Source organism: Pelobates fuscus, chromosome 4, assembly GCF_036172605.1.
Source record: "Pelobates fuscus isolate aPelFus1 chromosome 4, aPelFus1.pri, whole genome shotgun sequence".
Lineage (NCBI taxonomy): Eukaryota > Metazoa > Chordata > Amphibia > Anura > Pelobatidae > Pelobates > Pelobates fuscus.
The window spans coordinates 199,521,029-199,543,407 of record NC_086320.1 but is presented as its reverse complement, the minus strand read 5'-3'; the positions used below and the strand labels follow the sequence as shown (position 1 = coordinate 199,543,407).

Genomic DNA, 22,379 nt, shown 5'->3' with positions numbered 1-22,379 from the left:
GAATAATGCAAACCATATAATTCCAATCCACCAAAACCACAGAAAATGTCTTCAATTTTTTTGAAAGATAAAATTTGGTAATTAATTAGTCTATCTTTCGGCCTCAGCTTGGCAACTTGGTGTTTCCTCGAACTGTTAAAATCGGTTTTGGCGTTCATCTGCAAAAGAAGGGTTCAATCCATCATGTTCAATTCCAAAGATTCACCCTTGATTCCAAAACTTCTCTCTTCCAAGATTGCTACCATCCCAAAAGAAATCAGGAAACAGGTGGTGTATATCTTTCTTTTGAGATTATCGGTTATCGGTTATCATACTCCTGTACTCCTCCATACAGGCAATCTTCTCAGACCCTCTACATTACAGGGCAATGCAGAGGCTCAAGAGAGCTAATCTTTTAGCCTTTTATGACCAGGATTTTAGCCCAACAGATGAGGTTTGATAAGAACTCTCATAGTGGTTGAACAATATGGAACAATGTACAATGTACAGATGGACAATGTATCTGCCCTTTTTATTTTCTCCCTTTAACTTATGCTTCTTTCACTCTGTTATGTGAGCGTTAAAAAATGAAATATGAAGCATGTTGTATTAAAATTAGGCATTATCCTAGCTTTGGTACTATCTACATTTAATAAAGACAGGAGGTGAATACTCCCCCTCTTCCCTTACCCTTTTTTGTATTTTGCATAGTTTTTCTTACTCTTATTTCTTTTTCAATTTTCCTCTGTACATGATACTGTATATTGCATATGTTGGTCATATATTGTTTTTTCTTTAGGTAGTTTCTTAGATTTTATTTTTTTTCTGATCACTGACATAAATTGATGGAATCCTCTGCTAAATTTCCTTCAAGATAATGAAGATGTCTCAACGTTTTCTTCTTATTTCATGCTTAAGTTGTTGCATGTTATTTCTTGTTTTGTCATCATCAAAGAAAGAAGATGTGGGAGGCAGTGGCGGCTGGTGAAGTTTTTAAGATCTTGGGGTGCCATACTCCTTCCCCAGAATTTTACCTCTCTCTATGCCAGGGCTTGACACAAAAAACAAAAAACAAAAAAAAGGGATATTTAAAGGAATATGGCAAACAAGATATTTTGGTGCCAAAAATTCCTTTATTACAAATATAAAATATAAAATATAAAATGTATAATATCTATAGATATTATACATTTTATATTTTATATTTGTAATAAAGGAATTTTTGGCACCAAAATATCTTGTTTGCCATATTCCTTTAAATATCCTTTTTTTTTTTTTTTTTTTACCTTTTTTAACCTGACCTTACTTATAATTTACAAACCCACGCAATAGCGCAAAGAATCCGTAGGTGGGGATTATACCACCCATACGCTTACACCGAGCAGTTCAGCCTGCTCTATATACTGTGAGTATATTTTTATTTTCTTCTAGCATTTTTATCTGCCATACAGAGAGCACTATATTTTATTTTCTCTTATTATCGGCCGAGCCGGATCATCGCTGGACTTTTCACCTGCACTACTTGCTGACCAGCGTCACCCTATATATCCTTGAGTGGGGATCATTCCACTTCACGCATATAATATCAGAGCTGGATTTTAGCTCTGAAAATTGTGAGTAATTTTCATTATCACTATTTTATCCCCTTTCACCTTGCTGACATACTGTACCATTGGGATTTTTGTTTTCCTGCTTTTATCTTCACATATCATCACCGAACTACAAGTGCATAGGCGTAAAGACTGACATCATTCTCAAGCATCCTCCATACTTTGTGGAACTTACCACTTCGGACTTATTGTAGGACTTTGGACTATTATTTTATTATTATTTTATTTATGCATAATATTATTTTTATGTAAGTTAGGCGCACCCTTTTCATTTCTGTTTTCGTGTGTGACTGTCTGCCTATGACTGTGTGATACTGCCTGTAACTGTGTTACAGTCTGCCTGTAATTGTGCATGTGACTGCCTGTAACTGTGGGTGTGTGTGTGTGTGTAACTGTCTGCCTGTAGCTGCGTGTTTAACTGTGTGCGAGTGACGATGTGCCTGGGACTGTGTGCATGTGGCTGTATTTGACAGTATATGTGTATAACTGTGCATCTGACTGTCTTTGCCCTGCAGTGAGCTAGCAGCCGGGATATGACATTGTCACAGCATCGGTGTCATTATAGTGCGTGCAGGAAGAGCAAAGAGATCCCAACAGCCACCACTGACCATCAGGGACTGAGGATCCACTCCAGCCCTCCAAGAGCAAGGTAGGAAGGTTGGGTGGACCTCTTAATTATTAAATGTGTGTATGAATGTGATGATTGTGTGTGTACATCTAATTATATGTGTATGTGATGGGTCTATGATTGTGTTTGTGTATGTCTGATTATGTGTGTGAATGTGTGTGTATCTCTGTGGTTAAGTGTGTGTGTAAAGTTTATGTGGGCCGCAAAAAAAAAAAAACACCCTTAAATTTTCATAGAAACGTCAGTTTGTTTTGAAAAGAACAGTAAAAAAAATCAGCATCCCCCTCTACTAAACCCCAGCCCCCACCTCTACTAAACCCCAGTTCCCCTCTTTGTACTAAATCCCCGTCCTCCCCTCTGTACTAATTCGCAGTCCCCCCCCTCTATACTAAATGCCAGTCCCCGCTCCTCTACTAAATCCCAGCACCCCCATTACTAAACCCCGGCCCTTGTTTAAAAAAAAAAAAAACAACAACAACAATATTAGCCAATACGCAGACTACACTCACATTGCCGCTGCCTGTATGCGACTCTGGAGTCCAGCCTCTAGTATACCCCTAATGGAGCCGTCCGCACCCTGTGCCAAGCCGGATCCTCCCACTACTCCTTGAAAACCTGTGAAGGTGGAGAGCGTTAATGTCACGTCGAAATGTGACGTGGCAATGCGTGCCTCCGTGCACCTCCAGGTCCTCCACTGCCCATCGCTACAATGAACAACACACACAGACACACTGAGAGACACACACAGACACACTCTCTGACAGACAGACACACACTCTCTGACACACACACAAACACACACTCTCTGACAGACAGACACATATTCTCTAACACACAGACAGACAGACACACTCACTGACAGACACATACACACATTTCCACATTCTTGCACACACCAACATCATTTTATTTATTGCTCCCTACTTTTGGGCACTGGTGTGGGGCCTCTTCTCTCGGGAGCTTAGTCTTCCTGCTCCTCACTGATCCCTCACGCGCACAGTTTAGTGATGCCGGGTGCCGGAATTTGACGTCATACTCTGGCACCTGGTATCACTACAGAGGGCGCGAAGGAGCAGTGAGGAGCAGGAAGACTGAGCTCCCTCGCTGCTACCAGGGACTTATTCTCCGGCTGGTACCAAGTGAATTTGAGCAGAGTAGGCACCTGCAATGTAAGAAGAGCAGGTGCCTACTCTGCTTTAGTAATCATGGCAAACTCGCGGCTCGCCGGGTCGCAAATATATTAATTTCAGGGCCGCATGTGGCCTGCGGGCTGCGAGTTTGATATGCTTGATGTATGTGGTTGTGTGTGTAGGTCTGTGATTGCATGTGTGGGTCTGTGATTGTGTGTGTGTGTCTGTGGTTATGTGAGTATATGTCTCTGATTGTGTATGTATATGTATACATATATATATATGCATACATACATACACAACTACAGATGTACACACACACAGACATACATCTATTGAGTTAGTGTGTGTGTATGTAAATGTGAATGTGTTTAGTAGATAGCTCCCTTATTTGGTGTCCTTCAATATTGCAATCTCACACAAGGATAACAAATAAGTGAGTTATCTACTAAACAACTGAAAAATTAAAATTAAGAAAGGGGCTTTTTTAATTTTGATCTTTTAGCTGTTTAGTAGATCATTCCTTAAATTTGTGCCTTTATGTAAGATTTCCATATTTAAATATACTAAATTAGGGTGATGTTTAGAAAATAGCTCCCTTAAATATGGCAATCCCACGTAAGGATAGCAAATAGGGGAGTTATCTAATAAACAAATATCGAAGTTAAGAGGTGTCAGCCAGCCGACAACAAGAAACTCGGGTGGGTAATGTGAATTCTATGCAAATTTGGTGTCTGATGCAGGCATCAGACAGCCAATGGCAGCACATTACTCCATCTCCTAGTGAAACGTTTAAGTGTTGTCCCTCCCACCCCCCCACCCCAGTTTTTACTATGGTATCTCATGTGTCCCACCCTTATATATTGTTCCTAGAGTCGCCACTGTTTCTACATGTGTTTCAGTGTGTGTCAGCGTGTGTCTATGTATCTGCATGAGTATATATGTATCTGCATGTGTGTAAGTGTGTATATGTGTATACATCTCAGAATCTCGCCAACACTACACACAAATACACCCCTGCATTTCAACGTCAACACTACAGACAAACCCCACCATTATATATAACCACAACATTGCATTCAAAAACCACACTACACACAATTGCATGCTTGCAGTCAAACACCAACACTACATACAAACACACCCCTACATTCACTCACGCATATTACATGCAAAAACATGCTAACATTCAAACACACAAACACTGCTCTTTTTTTTTTTTTTTTTTTTTTTTTTTTTATTGTGGTTGTTTTTAAATTTAAAGTGGGGGGGATTGGCAAAAGAAGGACCCACCCCGGGTGCCAAATGTTCTACTTCTGACTCAGCATTAGCTCTCAGCACACAGAGTACATCTGCAGGATACTGATAGACTACCTTTGCAGCAGGCAATATAAGTAATTTGTTGCAGTAATAAAAGGGAGCCAAGAAATAACAGACATAGCTAACAGATTCAACAATCATTGCAAATTAAAACAGATTGAAATCAGAATTAGATCAGTCCTCAGAGTCACAGCCCCAATCCTGCAATTTGAAGCTTCACAATATGTCAACTATCCACAGCAAGAGTGCCTCGGATCTCAGCTGTAGAGTGACTGAAAATTTTAAAGAAGATGTTGGGTTTGTGCAGAAGGAGTTATTAAAACTATTAGTGACAGGCAGCACAATGTTCCATGTCCCCCTCCCCTTGTCACCCTTGAGCTTCTCTGGCTTTATATATATTAATTATACATTTGGGTAAAATCCCTTGCTTAATCAACCCATGGGGCAGTCACTAAGGCTATTGGGGGAGAGAAAATTATAAATATTATACACTTACATTTGGCAGGGGACAGGACCTGCTGCTGTGCTCTCCCTGTGCCAATTGCATGCTTCTACTTATGAGCAGGTAGTTCTGCTGCCAGAATGTGAACTACATGAAATTCCTTCTTAAAATAGACTAAGCATGTGCAAAACCTGCTGAAACAGGGCAGATTTCAAACCAGCCCCATTGTTTTGACATGCCTAGATGCTCTCAAGTAAGCTTCTCCAAACAAAATGAGGGAGGCGGGAAGGGTGGGAGGGGGGACTCTGAAGAACGTATTACAGAATAAAAGAGGCACAAATGTTTTTTCCATATTTCTTACCACTCGCCTCTCTAAACTACTGCACATAAAAACTGGTGGGGCGCTGCCCCAAATACCCATATGAACCAGCCTACACTGGTGGGAGGAGTCTAATAAGAATGTATGTCCATGGCTATTTTTTCTGATAATTTGTTTACTTTCTGTTTTTTAACCTCTTGCTTGTTACTAGGTGGTATCGGTAAAGAAATGTAAGCAAATATTGACCTCCTGTCATTATTTAAATATAGATTATACCGTCACCATGGCTAAGATAACCCATATTTTTCCTAGCAACAGAAAACTATTTTAAACTGACACTGTAGGCACCCAGACCACTTCAGCTAGTTGAAGTGGTCTGGGTGCAGTGTCCCTATTGCGTTTAGTGCGGCAGTTCCAAAGAAACTGTAATGTTTACATTGCAGCACTAAGTCTGCCTACAGTGGCTGTCTACCAGATTGCCACTAGAAGGCTTCCTGGATTGAAACGGACCTTTGGTCCGGTATCTGATGCTGGACGTCTTCACACTCTGCATGAGGACATCCAGCATCAGCTTATTCCCCATAGGAAAGCATTGATTCAATGCTTTCCTATGGGGAGGTCTAATGGGCCTGCGGCATTTGCTGTGAATGTGCATTAGCACCAAAGGACATTAGCGCTGGGATAAGGTAAGAAGATTTTTTTACCCTTTATTTACTGGGGTCTGGGGGTGTGAGGGAGAGGGAAGGCAAAGGGAGAGATAGTGCCAGGAATACAGCTTTGTACTCCTGGCCCTTGTAGTCATGTGCATTCAAGTAGAGATCTAATCTATGACACTTTGGTAAAACTATTAAAAATCTTAAAAATATAAAAAAGTCAGCACCACAGTATGTGACTCTGAGAATGTACTCAAACACCCTGATATGCTCATTACCAGGGCTCTAAAAAATTACCCCAAAACCTAGTCTGTCTATAGTAAATCACTATGTAATAGGTTTCTTTTTTCAGGACATTGATATTTTTCTAAAATCTATGAACACAGAAAATAGAGTCAGATTTCACTTTCTTCTTACTTTACCCAAACACCAATTACAAATTACCTCCAATAAATAAAATGATTGTTATTACACAAATCTCAGACACTGACACTTTTCTTGTTACGCACTCCATTTTGATGTTAATTAGTGAATTTTGAAAATAGAAAGATGATTTTAACAAAGTTGAAGCAGTCTAGGGGCAATAATCTGCAGCCTGTCAACTGCACAATAAGAAATGTGGGGAAGTTGTTTTTGAGTAACAGACACTAAGCTCTCTGTTGGCTACTTTTCTTTGCTTATATCTCTTTAAGAAGTGCATGTATAGACAAATCCATCGTGATTTACCTTTTACTGATATTTCTCCACAGCTGAGCACCTGAAAGAAAATTCAAGATATAAACTGTAGAAAGTGACATATAAATGTTAGTAATGCATCAATTATTATTTGCAAAACTGGGAAATGTAGCAAACATTAATTTTAGTCTATTAACATTAATTATAGTCTAAAATATGTGTAAATTGTTTTTCAATTTGGCCATCTTGGGCAAAATATGAAATGTCCTGGTTAATGTTTCACAATACCCAGTTTAGGGAATAACCCAATATAATACCCAAACACAGCATAAAAGCTGCACTTTTGTTCAATCTGCACTGATCAGGAAACAAAGCCCAAGTAAATATATGTTTAAATCTATAGAGTTGCTACTACTCAATGTACCTTGAGCCATCTTACCTTCCAGTGTTAAGCCGCTTTCAAGCTGTTTAACACGGAAATAGTGCCCCCAGGTCCCGTCACGTTGCCTCTGGTGCTCAGCTAATGTGGAAGCAGTTATGAACTTACAGCTTCAGCTACAATTATCAGCTTGCAATTTTTATATAAACACTAAGCATGAAAGATAATATTTAATTAAGATAAAATTTGCAAGCAAGGTCACCTTAAAACATTTATATTAGGGCAATTTAATATTTAGCTCCAGTGCGAGTGAAGCTTGTCTTAAGCTCAACCTGTTGTCAAGATTTCAAAGTATAGGAAAATACATAAGACATACTTTGTCTGTTTTAAAGAGAACTAGATCAGAAATGAAGAAAAGGAGAACAGGTTTTGAAAGAGGAAGAGAAGAGGAAAGAATAGGAGAAAGGTAGGTTTGAGGTGACAGAGCCACTTTAAGGCATCATGGACCATATAAAGTTGAAAATAATGTGCCCTGATTACCTCTAGGTCTGGACAGTATGAAATGCTTCATAATTTGAACCATCACAAGGCCAAGCAGGATGAGTGACACTAAATGATACATTCTCCAAGGAGTTAGGGCAAGAAACCTGAAATACAAAAAATAATAATAATAATAATAATATATATATATATATATACATATATACATACATCATCACCCCTGATGAGTCAACATTTTCAACCCTTCATAGAGCAATATTCTACAACATTCCAAATATTCTAGAAAAGATACCAACAGGTAATCTACAACACAATAATAACAGAAACGACATAGTGCAATATTGCAAAGAGATTTAAAAGAAAGGTTGTGAAATAGAATAAGTTGCACTCACAAACCATAATTGAATGTAGGTGTTTCATTTATGCAATCTTATGGTAGCAGCCTCAGGACATATGGAACACCATTTCCTTTTCCTTATATGAAATGATGTTCCATATGTCCTGAGGCTGCTACAATAAGATTGCATAAGTGATACACCTACAATCGATTTTGGTTTGTGAGTGCAACTTATTCTATTTCACAACCCTTTTTTACATTTTGCAATATTGCACTTTTCTGTTTCTGTTGTTATTGTCGTTTCTGTTGTTATTGTATTGTAGATTACCTGTTGGCATCTTTTCTATCAATACTATCAGTGATTAGGGTAATTGTTGACACTTTTATATATTACCCACTGAGTGTGTTTTATCCATTAACAGGTGTCTCTGTACATACAATATTTTGTTATTCCAAATATTCATATATGGTTTCTAAAAATCTATCACTGTATAAAGAATAAAATGCCATCATATATTGTTGTAGCCAAACTGACAAAGTGGGCAACCAGTTAGGATAATAAGATTTGGAGTATGTTGGAAAATATATTTGAGTCACTAGAGACAGGTAAGTAGAAATGTGCCAATATTATTCAAAAATAAATGTTAACCTGTTTAACTATTAAAAAAAAACAAAAAAACTATTGTTCTGCAGTTTCATTTTACTGATTAAGGTAAAGTTTTACTGGGTGACAGTTAGCCGATAATCTACAGACCTGCATACGACTATCAATAACACAGGATTATACAGGTCGATACAATCACATGGAAAAGCATGTTGTTTCAACAATGATTAATAGTTCATTTTTGTGTGTGATGCTGATTAGGCACAATATTTCTAGAATGTAGCACTAAGGCAGGTTAATATGTTTCAGTGAAAGTGCCATAAACCATCATTTCCAAGAACATTAGATAATTAACCTACTAATGTAAAACTCTCTAAGCACATATTTTATTATTTTTATCATACACATTATTGTCAACGTGTCACTAAGAATCACCCCACCTTTGTCATTTCTAAATAAACTACAAAATAGTTGTAAAGCCTCATTCTAATAAGCTAAAAACGGGGCTGTGCCAAGTTATCCAATGCAGCACTAATACAGTAGCTCCTCCCATGTAGTTAAAGACAGAACATTAAAATATTAGATAAGGCATCCAATGGCCTCAATCTATTTTTCTAAAATCTGAATGACAGGTACTGTTTGTACTTCTTACATTATGTCCGTGTACAATGCAGGGGCTTATCAAGTATATCTAAAGCTTTTTAACCCAGAAAGAAACACTGCCTTGACAAGTAGAACTGTAAGGGAACAGCATAATTTAAAACAATCTGGCATCAGTGTAGGAACCAAATAAAAACTGTTGGAGGGAGCCTTTCATAGCATATATGTCCTCCTAGCGAGCCTACATTATAAACCATGCAGTTTCTTTAGGCAAAATGATAACTATAATTTTGGAGCAATGACATATACAGGGTAATTAACTAAAGGGAGAAGTTAAAGTTAATGCAAAGTAGATTTCAAATTTAAGGTCAGAGTAGCCAAACCAAGAGCACAGTGGACTTATAGAATTTTTCCTGTTCAGCTATTTTGATCTTAAAGGGGCACTCCAGACACCAAAACAATTTCAACTAACTGAAGTTGTTATGGGCCCAGGAGACCCATGGGGGCACTCTTACCTCAAGGTGTTAAACTTACAGAAAGCACTCATGCTCTCGTCCCTTGGCTGAGATCATCAAAATCGTTGATCTCTACCAATCCAATGGAGGCTATTGCGCATGTGTGGCAAATCGCCGCACTGGGCCAATCAGCATCTACGCATACAGATGCATGCAGGGGGGACTTATACATTTCATCCTCTCCAGAGGTGGGTGTGCAGATTACACAGAAAGGAAACTTGCATTTACCATAATGCCCAATTTACGAGATAAGAAAATGTACAAGACAGCGCAGACTCATGAACTTCTGTGATAATATTTGAGAGCTGAACTTGCATCTTAAGTCACTGTCATGTTATAGATGTTTCCAAATAGATAATGTAACAGGCTCACATCAATGCTTACTGTACACCTCTGTTAGTAGAGTGCATCAGAATGAACTGTATATATTTGCAAGTGTTTACTGCTGCGCTGCATATCCAGTTGCTCTGTATCAGGGGCGGGCTGGGGCAGGGAGGCAATTGCCCCCCAGGCCGCCCTAAATCCTTTTAAGACCGGCCGCGGCGGGCCGGCCCTTTAAATGCTGCAGCCGCCTGAGCACTCTGTAAAGAGCCTCAGGCGGCTGCAGGACAGATTCTCCTCTCCCCTCCACTGTAGCGTGGCCGAGCTGCTCTCCGGTCCAAAAATGGAGCTGCTTCCAATTCTCCCAGAACATTGAATTTTGTGACCACAGTTGCAAACAGCCTCCAGAGATCCTGTTCTACACCAGACCAGTGGAGCCAAACTGCAGCCCATCATCATTCTCATCTAATTGTAAGTAGGCAATCTAGTATATTATTAGTGACACTAATCTATAATTTACCTCACATTAAAGGGACACTATAGCTTAATGAAATGGTTCTGGTGTCTATAGCTGGTCCCTGCAGGCTTTTTATTTTATTTATTTTTTGAATCTTTATTTTTTCCTTTACTTTTCCTTTTAAATATTTTCAAACATTTTTAAACAGTTAACAAATTGTCATATCTGTATATTCTTTAGTCAATGTTAATCTGTACAGAATTTTCTTACAAAGAAGAGGGAAATACAAACCCCTTTTGAAGTGGTTTTTGACATTGAGGAAAAGAAAAATTCAGTACATGTATCATGCATATCATACAGATTTACAATATAACACAAAACAATATGGCAGCAAAATACAGTAAAATTACTTAAGTGGAGTGGAAGGAGCAGTGGATGTAACTTATAAGTTTTATAAATTTTCAATGTTCATGGGCTATGATTCACTTCTGACTGATCGGCAATATCTATCGCAATCAACTCAATACATTTTAACCAAACAGATACTTTGTTGCTTAATTTTTGATTGCTTAACATCAGCTCCATTTTAATCTGAAACTCGAGTTGGTTTTTAACCCCTTCAGGACCGGCCTGTTTTTGCGATGTTTGTACGTTAAGGACCAGAGCAGTTTTAACACTTTTGTGGTGTTTGTGTTTAGCTGTAATTTTCCGCTCTCTCATTTACGGTTCCCATACAAGTTATATATTGTTTTTTTCACGACAAGAAGGGCTTTCTTTACATACCAGTATTTATATTATGTCATATATTGTATTTAAAAAAAATAATGAAATATGGTGAAAAAAAAAAAAAAAAAACATGTTTTTGGACTTTTACTTGAAAAATCTTTTACTTATCTACAAAAGCTAATGAAAAAAACTGCTAAATAGATTCAAAATTTTGTCCCGAGTTTAAAAACACCCAGTGTTTACATGCTTTATTGCTTTTTTTTGCAAGTTATAGGCCTATAAATACAAGTAGGAAATTGCTGTTTCAATATATATATATTTTAAATGTATCAATAGTGACATTGTTACACCGTTATCTGTCATAAATCCCCGAAACACACCTAACATGTACATATTTTTTAAAGTAGACAACCCAGGGTATTTAAAATGGGGTATGTCCAGTCTTTTTTAGTAGCCACCTAGTCACAAACACTGGCCAAAGTTAGCATTTATATTTGTTTGTGTGTTAAAAATGCAAAAACCGCTAACTTTGGCCAGTGTTTGTGACTAAGTGGCGACTAAAAAAGGCTGAACATACCCCATTTGCAATACCTTGGGTTGTCTTCTTTTGTAAATGGTATGCCATCATGGGGCTAATTCTCATTCCTTGGCTACCATACGCTGTCAAAGGCAACCTAACCAATCTGACAAATTTCAATAAAAAAAAAAAAAGTAAAATCAAGCCTTATATTTGACCCTGTAACTTTCACAAACACTATAAAACCTCTACATGTGGGGTACTGTTATACTCAGGAGACTTCGCTGAACACAAATATTAGTGTATCAGAACAGTAAAATATATCACAGCAATAATATCCTCAGTGAAAGAGCTGTTTGTGTGTGAAAAATGCAAAAAACTTCACTTTCACTGACAATATCATCGCTGTGATATGTTTTACTGTTTTGAAACACTAATATTTGTGTTCAGCGAAGTCTCCCGAGTAAAACAGTACCCCCATGTACAGGATTTAGGGTGTCATAGAAAGTTACAGGGTTAAGCACAGTGCTAGCAAATTAAATTATCTGGACTTTTGGCCTGGGTTGGCAGGCAGGTCCCTCAAATTGCAATCATTAAAATTACTTAATTAGGTACAAATATTACATAAATATGCACGTAGAATTTTAATATATATACATATTTATATATTTGACGTCTACGTGTATATTTATGAAATTATTAATGTAATTTTGTATGTGGACATATGTATATTTTGTATTATTTTTATTTATTTATTTATACATAGATATATATATCATTACATTCTAAGTGTATTTTGATATAAATATATATATATCAATATCAAAATACTGTTAGAATAAAATTGAATATATATATATAATTTTTTTTTAATTATTAAAAATTATTTTTATTTTTTGTTATTTATTTTTATTAACATATTATTTGTATTTTATAATAATATATATATACCATATATATAGTTATTATATATATTGTATATATTCGTGTGTAATTTAAATATAAGTGTATTTTTATATTAATATACGTATATATAAATATAAAAATACACTTAGTGTGACATTATATATATGATATATATACATATATTATATATATAGATATAATACATGTATATATATCATATATATATACACATATTATTATTTTTTTTACACTGATTGTTTTTTTTTTCACTTTATTTTTTTATTTTACACTTGCAGGGAGACTGCCTGTCAGCACAGACAGTCCCCCTGCAGGCAGATACAAAGACCCCTATTGCGGTCATGTGATCGAGTGATCACATGGCCGTGGGGTCCTGATCTGCCGAGGGGGGGCTGCCCGGGCAGACAGGCAGTCCCCCTGGACCGGGAGGAGAGCTGATCGCCGCCGTGGGACCGACGGCGATCAGGTAAGTAGCCCAAAACCGTTATGACGGTTCAGGACCGTCAGCGGTCCAAACGCACGTTTTGCCGCTGACGGTCCTGAACCGTCAGCGGTCCTGAAGGGGTTAACATTCTTCCAGGGGACTTCTTTTTCCACCATCTTGCAATTACTATTTTAACTGCTAAAAAAAGATGTATCAGAATTACTTTTAATTCGTATGTCATACGGGGCCAATTCAAGTGTAACAGAACTACTTCTGGGGAAATTATCAACTCGAGTTTTAGATTATTGGATATAAACTTTTTTGTTGACAACCAAAGGTTTTTTAATTTATGACAGTCCCACCAAATATGTCTAAAATTGCCTCTAGTACTCTTACACCTCCAGCAAATAGGATTAGTTAAAGGATATATTTTATTTAGTTTCGCTGGTACTAAATACCACCTATTTAAAACTTTGAAGTGTGTTTCTAGCAAGTTCAATGAGTGTATGTTTTTCTTAACATCCATCATTGAAGAACCCCATTGTTTCATGCTAATATCAATATTTAAATCTTTTTTCCATGCCTGTATAGCTGTAGGGTTTATGTCCTTAACAATTGATTTGATTAGTATTAGAGCTTTAGAAAGTGGTTTATTAATTTTTTTTGAGGTGAATAGTAAATCAAATTTGATTTTAATGTTATAGAGTGAGTATTCATATAGCTTTTAAGTCTCAAAAAATTGAACACCTCTCTTGATGGAAGATTGTATTCACATGTTATTTGAGCAAAAGTTTTGATTGTTCCCTCTGTCAATAAGTGATCTAATCTTGTTATCCCTGATTTTTTCCACATGATTTTCTACAATATTTAGTTCTAAATAACTTGGAACTTTTTTTCTATGTTTAATGCTTTTTTAATTTTAAACCAAGTATGCAGTAACTGGGTCAAAATAGTATTGGGATGCTCTTTCTTTGTTAGCATTTTATCTATGTTCCAAATTAAACAATCTAAACTAGGGACATCTCCTGCCTTCATTTCCATTTTATACCATCCTTCATCTTTGTTTTCTTCAATTTGCATTCTGTAAATATGTAGAATAATAGCTGCTTTAGAATTATTTATTATAGATGGATAAGCGAGTCTACCCTTATTTAATTTTTGCACTAATATTGATTGTTTTAATCTTGGCTTCTTACCTTTCCAAATATATTGTGTGAAACTTCTTTGTATTAACTGAAGCCAATAAATTGGAATGTGGAGAGGTAACATTTGGAACATATAATTCCACTTTGGTATATAACATATGAGTTAATCACATTTATTCTTCCCCAAAAAGTGATTTCTACATTTCTACGGTATTTTAACCATTTATTAAGCTCCAATAATAATGGCAAAAAATGTATTTCCATAATCCTATTTGTCTCTCTAACTATTTTGATTCCTAAGTATTCCATACTTTCCTTGACCCAAATAAAATCGTAACTGTTTTCAATCTCTTGTTGCGTTTTTTTGTTAAGATTAATATCTAGAATCTTGGATTTGTTTGCATTCAGCTTATAGTTTGATATTAAGCTATATCAGTCTATTTCCTGCATAATATGATCTAAAGAACTTTTAGGATTTGTAACAGTAATGAGGATATCGTCGGCATATAGGCTAATTTTTTTATCTTCATCCATTGCTTTATAACCATTAATCTTCTTGTTATTTCTAATATTTTCAGCCAGTGGTTCGATAGTCAACAATTAAAGTAATGGCGAAAGGGGACATCCTTGCCGAGTACCATTTTTAAGTTGGAACCATGGGGCGACAATATTAGGTCCAATGGTGCGTGCAACTGGATTTACGTATAGAGCCATTATTGCTTTCTTAATCCAGCCTTCCAATCCATAATGTGATAAGACGGCATCTAAATATTTCCAGCTGACTCTGTCGAATGCTTTTTCAGCATCTATCGACAGAGTCAGAACTGGAATACCATTCCTATTTGCATCATCCAAGATGTCTATAATTCTTCTTATACTTGTATAAGAATTTCTGCCTGGAACATATCCTATTTGATCCTTATGGATAATTAATGGAAGAAGTTTTTTTATTCTAGCAGCCAGGACCGAAGCATATAGCTTAGTATCTACATCTATCAAAGATATTGGATGGTAATTTTTGATATCGGTGGGATTTTTGTCATTTTTCAGAATTGGCAAAATTTTAGCCTTGAGCATCTCTGCTGGTAAAAATCCTGTTTGCCGCTATGTTAAAAGCAGTGGACAAATATGGACATAGTAGATCTTTAAATGTTTTATAAAATGAGTAACTAAACCCATCAGGGCCTGGTGTATTTGATCTTTCTAACTCATTTATAGCTTTCATTATCTCCTCCTTAGTTATAGGTTTATTTAAAAATTAATTGTCAATAGGTGTTAATTGAAACTTCTTTATGGTTTTTAAATAATGTTTAATGTCATCATCTGTATTAATCTGAGATATATTATATAAGTTGCCGTAATATTCATTGAAACATTTTCCAATTTATCTAGGAGTTATTGCTATTTTTCCATTATGTATTATTTTTTCTACTTTGTTCTGTCCTTTTTGTTTTCTGAGTTTTTGTGATAGCATCTTATCAGCTCGGTTACCTTTGGAATAATATTTAAGTTTTAGTCTATCCATATTTTTAACTGTCATTTCTATTAATTTTTGCTTTATTTTTTCTTTCAGTTCTAATATTTTTTCATAGGTTTCGGGAGATGGAGTTTGTTTATTAATATGAGTCATATTTCTTAATTCAGTATGTAGATAAGACAAAGTGATGTTTTTATCGAGTTGACTTTGTAATTTGATAAAGTGGCCTCTTATGACAGCCTTAAAGGCGCACCACAAGATAGATGGATCAATATTTTCTGAAATATTTTCTTTAAAATAATTTTTTAGGTTATTTTCTATATAGATTTTATTCGATTCACTACAGAGCAAATTGTCTCTTAGACGCCAGGTATAAGCTTCTCTTTTAGGTATGTCAAAAACTATTTCACATGACACCCCATTATGGTCTGTCCAGACTATTTCATTAATATTAGTTGTTTTGGTCATGTCAATAATGCTTGGATCTACCCATATCATATCCAATCTTGAGTAAGAAAAGTGAACTTTAGAAAAATGTGTATAGTCTCTCTCGTTGGGATTATAAATTCTCCAGATATCAAATAAATTGTACTCATCTTTGATTTTTTTTTAATGCTTTAGCTTGTTTTATCACCATTTGATTTAGGTTGTTTCCTTTCATCAGTTTTTTATCTATCTGAGGATCCAATACAGCATTAAAGTCCCCTGCTAATATTAACTTTCCCACTTTAATTTCATCAACTTTTTCCAATATTGTTTTTAAATAGGAAACTGGTGAATGATTAGGAAGGTATATATAACATAATGTAAAAAGCATAGAATCAATTTTACATATTATTATTAAAGATCTACCTTTGGTGTCCTGTATCTGGTGAATAATTTCGACTTTAATTTTTCCTCCAAATATTACGGCTACCCCGCATTTTTTTTAATCTTTATTAGAAGCTTGAATTATAAGCGGAAATCTTTTACCTCCCCAATCCTGTTTGTCTGTTTGCCTCCAATGAGTTTCTTGTAAAAATATTAGATTCAATTGTTTTTCGCTTAAATATTTATACAGTAAAGCTCTTTTTGCTATAGTATTCATTCCCTGAACATTGAGTGTAAGCATTTTTATCATGTTATTTTTTTAAACTTCTTTGCAGGCTTTTTAATGTAAACACACACTGTGTGCAGCACTGGCGTTAGTTCATATGGCAGATCATATCAGTGGGGCATTGTGATGTCACATGGGGGGGGCGGCAAATTTTTATTTTGTCTAGGGCGGCAAAAATCCTTGCACCGGCTCTGATCCTGGGCAGGTGCACCAGTCTACTGGTGACCCACAGGAGGGGAGTGCACTGATTGCACTGCACTCTCCTCCTGCCCAGACCCGTCTTGACCGCAGTGCAAGTGCCCTCTGCCCTCTGCCCCTAATTTACAGTGGCTCACACTCACAACAAGCAGTGCCTGGAGCCCTTTGCAGAGACGAAAAAAAGAGGTTCTGTGGCAGCTGGCTGTCCTGCAAGCATTACATTAAACAGCTGTTCCCCATGCAGCCACAGGTGGCGCTGTGCTGGGAGAATGTGATTACTCTTCACTTCCTCCCAGCCTACAGAGCAGCGCATGGGAGAGAGAGAGGAGGAGGCATGATTTAATCTTACAATAAATCCTCTAAGCAAATCTTTATAAATTTGGGGGGATCAGCTCTGTTTCCACAGTTTATTGGTGTTTACTCTGATGTCTGTATTAATATTGAGGGATGTCTAAGTAGTAACGTCAGTGTGTGTCAGCAGGGCCAGCCGTTGGGGTGGGCAAGCTGTGCGGTCACGCAGGGTGCCATGATAACAGAGGCACCTGGCGGCCAACACAGCTCACAAGTTGGGTACACCAGCATATTCAATTTATACGATTCGCTGGTGGTCCACTGCGCACCAGCAGTAGGTGCAGTCAGATCATATCCTCTCCCTCGTGGTTCCGGCGCTCAGTTAGTGAGTCAGAGCACATGGCTCAGAGATTCTCAGCATGTGCTCTGACAACATTGAAAGTCAGAGCCGTGAAAGAGCGGTTATGGCAAAGAGCTACTGATTAGCATAACATCAATATCCGTTATAAAACCAGGAAAAGGTGGGCATGGATGGTGAACTGATTTGGTGGCGCAATGGGCCACTTGACTGGTTTTGCCCCCCAGCCCTCCCCTGCTCTGTATACATACCTTATGATGTTCTGCATTGAACAGGCCATCATTTAGCAAATTATAGGCTCACAGCCCATGTATGGTCAGGCTTTGATTGAATTCTGGATAAGCTAGAACCAAGCAGATATATTTCTAAAAAAGTAAAAAGTAATGTTTGAAGAGAAATCTCAGACCAAAATAGAAAAGGTCTGCAAGATTTTCAATTCGGCTATTTCAACCTAAAATTAAAAATTCACTTTGCAAACTCACATTTTACTGAAATACTCTGCTAATGTATAAGGTTCTGTAATATTCGTCCAGACACTGGAGTGAAATAAACCAGGATTTTGCAAAACCCCAGAAGACTTACAGCAGAACCTGTGAGGTTTTAAATGAAAAAAAAAAAAATCTGAACATCGTCCTACATATTAGTCAGATGTCTGATCCACGCAGACAATCCTTCAGCTAATCCCGAGAGAGGAAAAGAATTGTCTCTGTGGGGAGCTGGTGGTGAAGCCAAGTCGTGATGTAATGTTTTTGTTTGTTTGGATATGGGAATTAGCATTGTCACATGTCTGCCTCACCTACCGACTATGTCAAGCAGATCCAACAAGGGCACTGGAGAAAAATCACCTGCTTTTCCTGCAGCTCAGCTTGGCGAGCAATTCAAGATTTCAGTAGCATGACCGCTCATCCATGTAACCAAAATCTGACATTGTTCATAGGTTAATCATACATGATTTAACTGTTTATATCTAAAGTACTGGAAAAAAACTGCAATAAATCATACAAAAAATCTAATTTTTATGGTTTCATAATTTTCACCCTAGAGAGGCTCCTGCACTTGTACTTTGCCTGCAATTTTATTTTGAACACAAACCAATTAGTAACTGAGTATTTAAAATATGATAATGTATTCCACAGCCTAGCATGATTGAATACACAGGAACAAATAAGAGGAGTGTTTTGTTGCTTGCAAGAAATTTTATAATATTTAATTATTGCAATTAATTTAAATAAATGTATTGCTGTTTAATTAGAAAAAAACAAAACCAATGATTACTCTCTGGGCCCTCTCTGAGCAATGTACATGCAAAGTGTAGAAGATGCCTTTTGCATGTATGTATGTATATGCACATTCTCTGCAAGTGTGTATTTATTTATTTTATGTTGGACATATTAAAAACCACAATGAAGTGGTTTTGGTGCACAAATGATTTCCTTTTTTCTCACAATGTAAAACACATTGATATTTTGAAACCACAATGAAGAGGTTTTGGTTCATACATTATATACTTTTTTTCCTTACAATGTAAAACATATTTACATTTTAAAACCACAATGAAGAAGTTTTGGTGCATATATTATTTCATATTTTTCTTACAATGTAAAACATAACATTTTAGCTAAACCATGCCTCTAGACTGAAACTGACAGTCAATAGAAGTGCTTAATTATTGAAGATTTCGGGGGTCTTCCTCTTCAGCGTCACCAAGCACAGCCTGATGATACTGAAAGCTCAAAAGCTCTGAAGGCCCCCAATACTTCTCTAGGAGAACCAATGGATTGAATCAAAGATCATAAGTATTAATTATGTCAGAAGAGACTGCCGAGAGGACAGTCTTGGCGCTGCATTACATGTCAGTTAAATTGCTTTTTTAGTTTGTTTTTCATTACAAATAAGGGGTCCTAAAGCTATAATCAGAATTGAATACATATAAAAATTGAAATAATATATTTACTGATCTACTTGTGTTGGTTTCCCAATGCATTGTATTGCATTCATACCCTCAAGACCAACAAACAAGCCAGAATTTCATTATTATCCCTACTTTAACGTATCTACGTTGTGGTTCAGCCATCCCACCACTTACATGGATAGGGATCGCCTGACTCCTTGTCTAATGGCTGAGTCTGAGTTCAGGAATGACCATGGTATGCTGTCTGATTAACTATGTTTGATTTTAAAAGATTAATCCTGCACCCTTGATGTATACATTTTCCAGAATGTTTCCAAGTAAAATGGGAGATATGGTCACCATGTCATTTCCATGCCTTTGTTACAGTGATATTATTGTAGGTGCAATAAGAACTTTCTAGATATTTTACTAGATTGGCTTTGGTCTGTTCAAACTTGGAGCATCCATGATAGGGAACAAGTCTTTAAATTTCCCCAGGGTTATTCATTAAACCTAGAAATTGCAAATTTAAGGCCATGCTACCTGAATTTGTGAGATTTTAAATTTAGTCTAAAATATACACTTCCATTGAACAATGGCACTCTTACTGAAAAACCATGACAGAAATAGATTGTCAGCACACTTGGCGTGGAACAATAAAGGGGTCTTGCAAAAGGAATTGGAACAGAAATGTAACAATTTTAGGCAATGTGGCCTAACTGGATAATCTTCCCATTTTTCTATATTGGCCCTCTTCATTTCTCTGCAATTACAGACGTAGTGAAGAAGCCTACTTTTCTGTTTCTTTTTGAAACCAATAACTGGTTTGAGTTAATGGTATCTATCTGTATTCTATGAATTTGTATTGGTATCACATACAGAATACTAAACTCATTCCTTGACTGATGTATAACTGCTCGTTTAAGATTTATCTCACAATGGAAGCCCACATTGCAATGTTCCAGTCCGGCCTGACACATTTTTCATCACCATAATTTCTAGTGTCAGAGCTACCACACAAGTTGAGCTCTAAACTAGTATGTTAATAAAGAAATCCTTCCTCACCCAATCATTTTAGTATGTGTCCTTTTTTTTTATTCTATATCACCATGGCACCAAATGTATTGCAAACAGGCATAATGAGGAAGATACAAGACATCAAGCACAACATTTCACTGAGAGAAACATCAGTTTTGTGTGCTATATTAAAATTTTGTGTGCTATATTAAAATAGCATTTAGTGCAATTATATATATTTCGTGTACATATTTCTCACTGTCTCTCGGTGTCTCTCTCTCTCTCTATTATTGTTGTTCTGTTGTCTCTTTACATTTCAAGACATAAAAGCAGTTGATTTGGATTACGAAAGATTTGCATTGTATTAAGGTAGTTTATAAGAAAAGCTGGTCAAGGCCCTGTATGATCCAATACATAAAGCATAATGAAAGCAATGAGCTCATCCACTCTGCATGAATTATAGTGCAGGAACAGCTAAATAGATGTTTCTCTGGCAGCAAAGTGCATAGACCCACCCCAGTTGTCATTATTGCATGGCAATGCAGCACTGCTAGCCATGCTTTATATTACATTATAGTGTACATTATATTTATAGATATGACTCGGTGAGCCAAACCATGACCATACATCATATGCACATACAGCTCCACCTTCTCTGCTATTATAAAACACCTAAATATGATCTTATCTTTAACCCTTTGTCTACCGTAAAATCAAGCAGGCTTATCAGGAGTTAACCCTTTCAATGTAAAAAAAAAAACTGACCTTCTGGCTTTCACAGTGTTAAGTGCCACCCAATATATACCAGCCTATATTCTAATTCCCAACGAGCCATCACTCCTCACTCCCTAGCCAGGTGAGATACTGGGGATCCTACTCACCAGAAGAGGAAGTTGGCGAAGATGAAGGTGATCAGGGTCCGGAGGGGCCTCTGCCAGGTCAGGGTGTCTCGGACATGCTTTAACATGTCACTCTCCGTGGACTCTGGGCTGCCCACACTCTGACACCCTTTCATGTCCTCTGGCGCCAGGTGGGTGTCACTGGGTTCTATGGCCTCAGACATTCTGAATGTGGAACGTTCAGCTATGCCCGCCGTGTGCCAATCCCCCCTCCCAGCAGCATGCAGCGGATCCAGCCAGGGTACCGGCTTCCCCCCATGCGTGGAAGGAAGGCCCGTAGGTCTTACGTGCTGTGTCTGCCCGCCGGCCTGCCCACCTACTGGAGGAGGATGCTTCAGAGCTGGTTGGAGGTGCTGGGGGCTGGCTGGTGCTTCCTGTACACACTGCTAGCTGCTGATGGCAACACTGTCAAGCATACTGATAGGAATAAACATGGGCAGTGCTGGCAGAGTCACCCTGTGCCTGTTTGTAACAATACATATTTGAGGTGGGGTTTATTTACTAAAGGAAGAATTTCTTTGCTATTTTTGACTAAAATGTGCATTGCTTGATGCATTAAATCTTGCAGCATGACATAAATGCATAACTATTGCAGCATTTCCCTCATTTCTAATACAGAGCACTGAGGAGAAAATGAGCTTAGTAATATTAGCATGTAATAGATGCATTAATAAATCACTTTTGCTTAATTTGTTTAAGTGCTCAACTACTCAAATAGAAAATGCACAACATACTGTATAGTTACCAACTGTCCCATTCATTTTTTTCAGGGGCAGTACAAACTCCTTGGCTCAATCTTAAAGGAACACTGTAGGCACTGTTCCATGGTGCCATCCTCTCATTCAGCTGTTAAACAGTTTTGTTTTAAAGCAGCATTGGCAGGCAAAGGAGAGTACTACTTAACTGAATCTGTCCCTCACGGGCACTGCTTTTTTCTTCCTTCGGG

The 22,379-nt window shown here is 37.1% G+C and overlaps 1 protein-coding gene across 2 annotated transcripts in view; it reads right to left on the bottom strand.

The window, feature by feature from the left end:
* The window catches only part of RETREG1 (reticulophagy regulator 1), a 137,336-nt gene extending 115,511 nt beyond the window's left edge, over window positions 1–21,825 (bottom strand). Inside the window, exons 1-3 of one of the 2 annotated variants that reach the window (XM_063451843.1) lie at window positions 21,416–21,825; window positions 7,676–7,782; window positions 6,808–6,838 (exon numbers count right to left, since the gene is read on the bottom strand). In XM_063451843.1, the coding sequence (XP_063307913.1) occupies window positions 6,808–6,838; window positions 7,676–7,782; window positions 21,416–21,597 (320 nt within the window). In that variant the 5' untranslated portion in view covers window positions 21,598–21,825. Of the gene's footprint in view, window positions 1–5,163; window positions 5,194–6,807; window positions 6,839–7,675; window positions 7,783–21,415 lie in introns of those variants that run through there. The other variant, XM_063451845.1, reaches the window with a different exon arrangement.
* Between the last annotated feature and the right edge of the window lie 554 nt (window positions 21,826–22,379).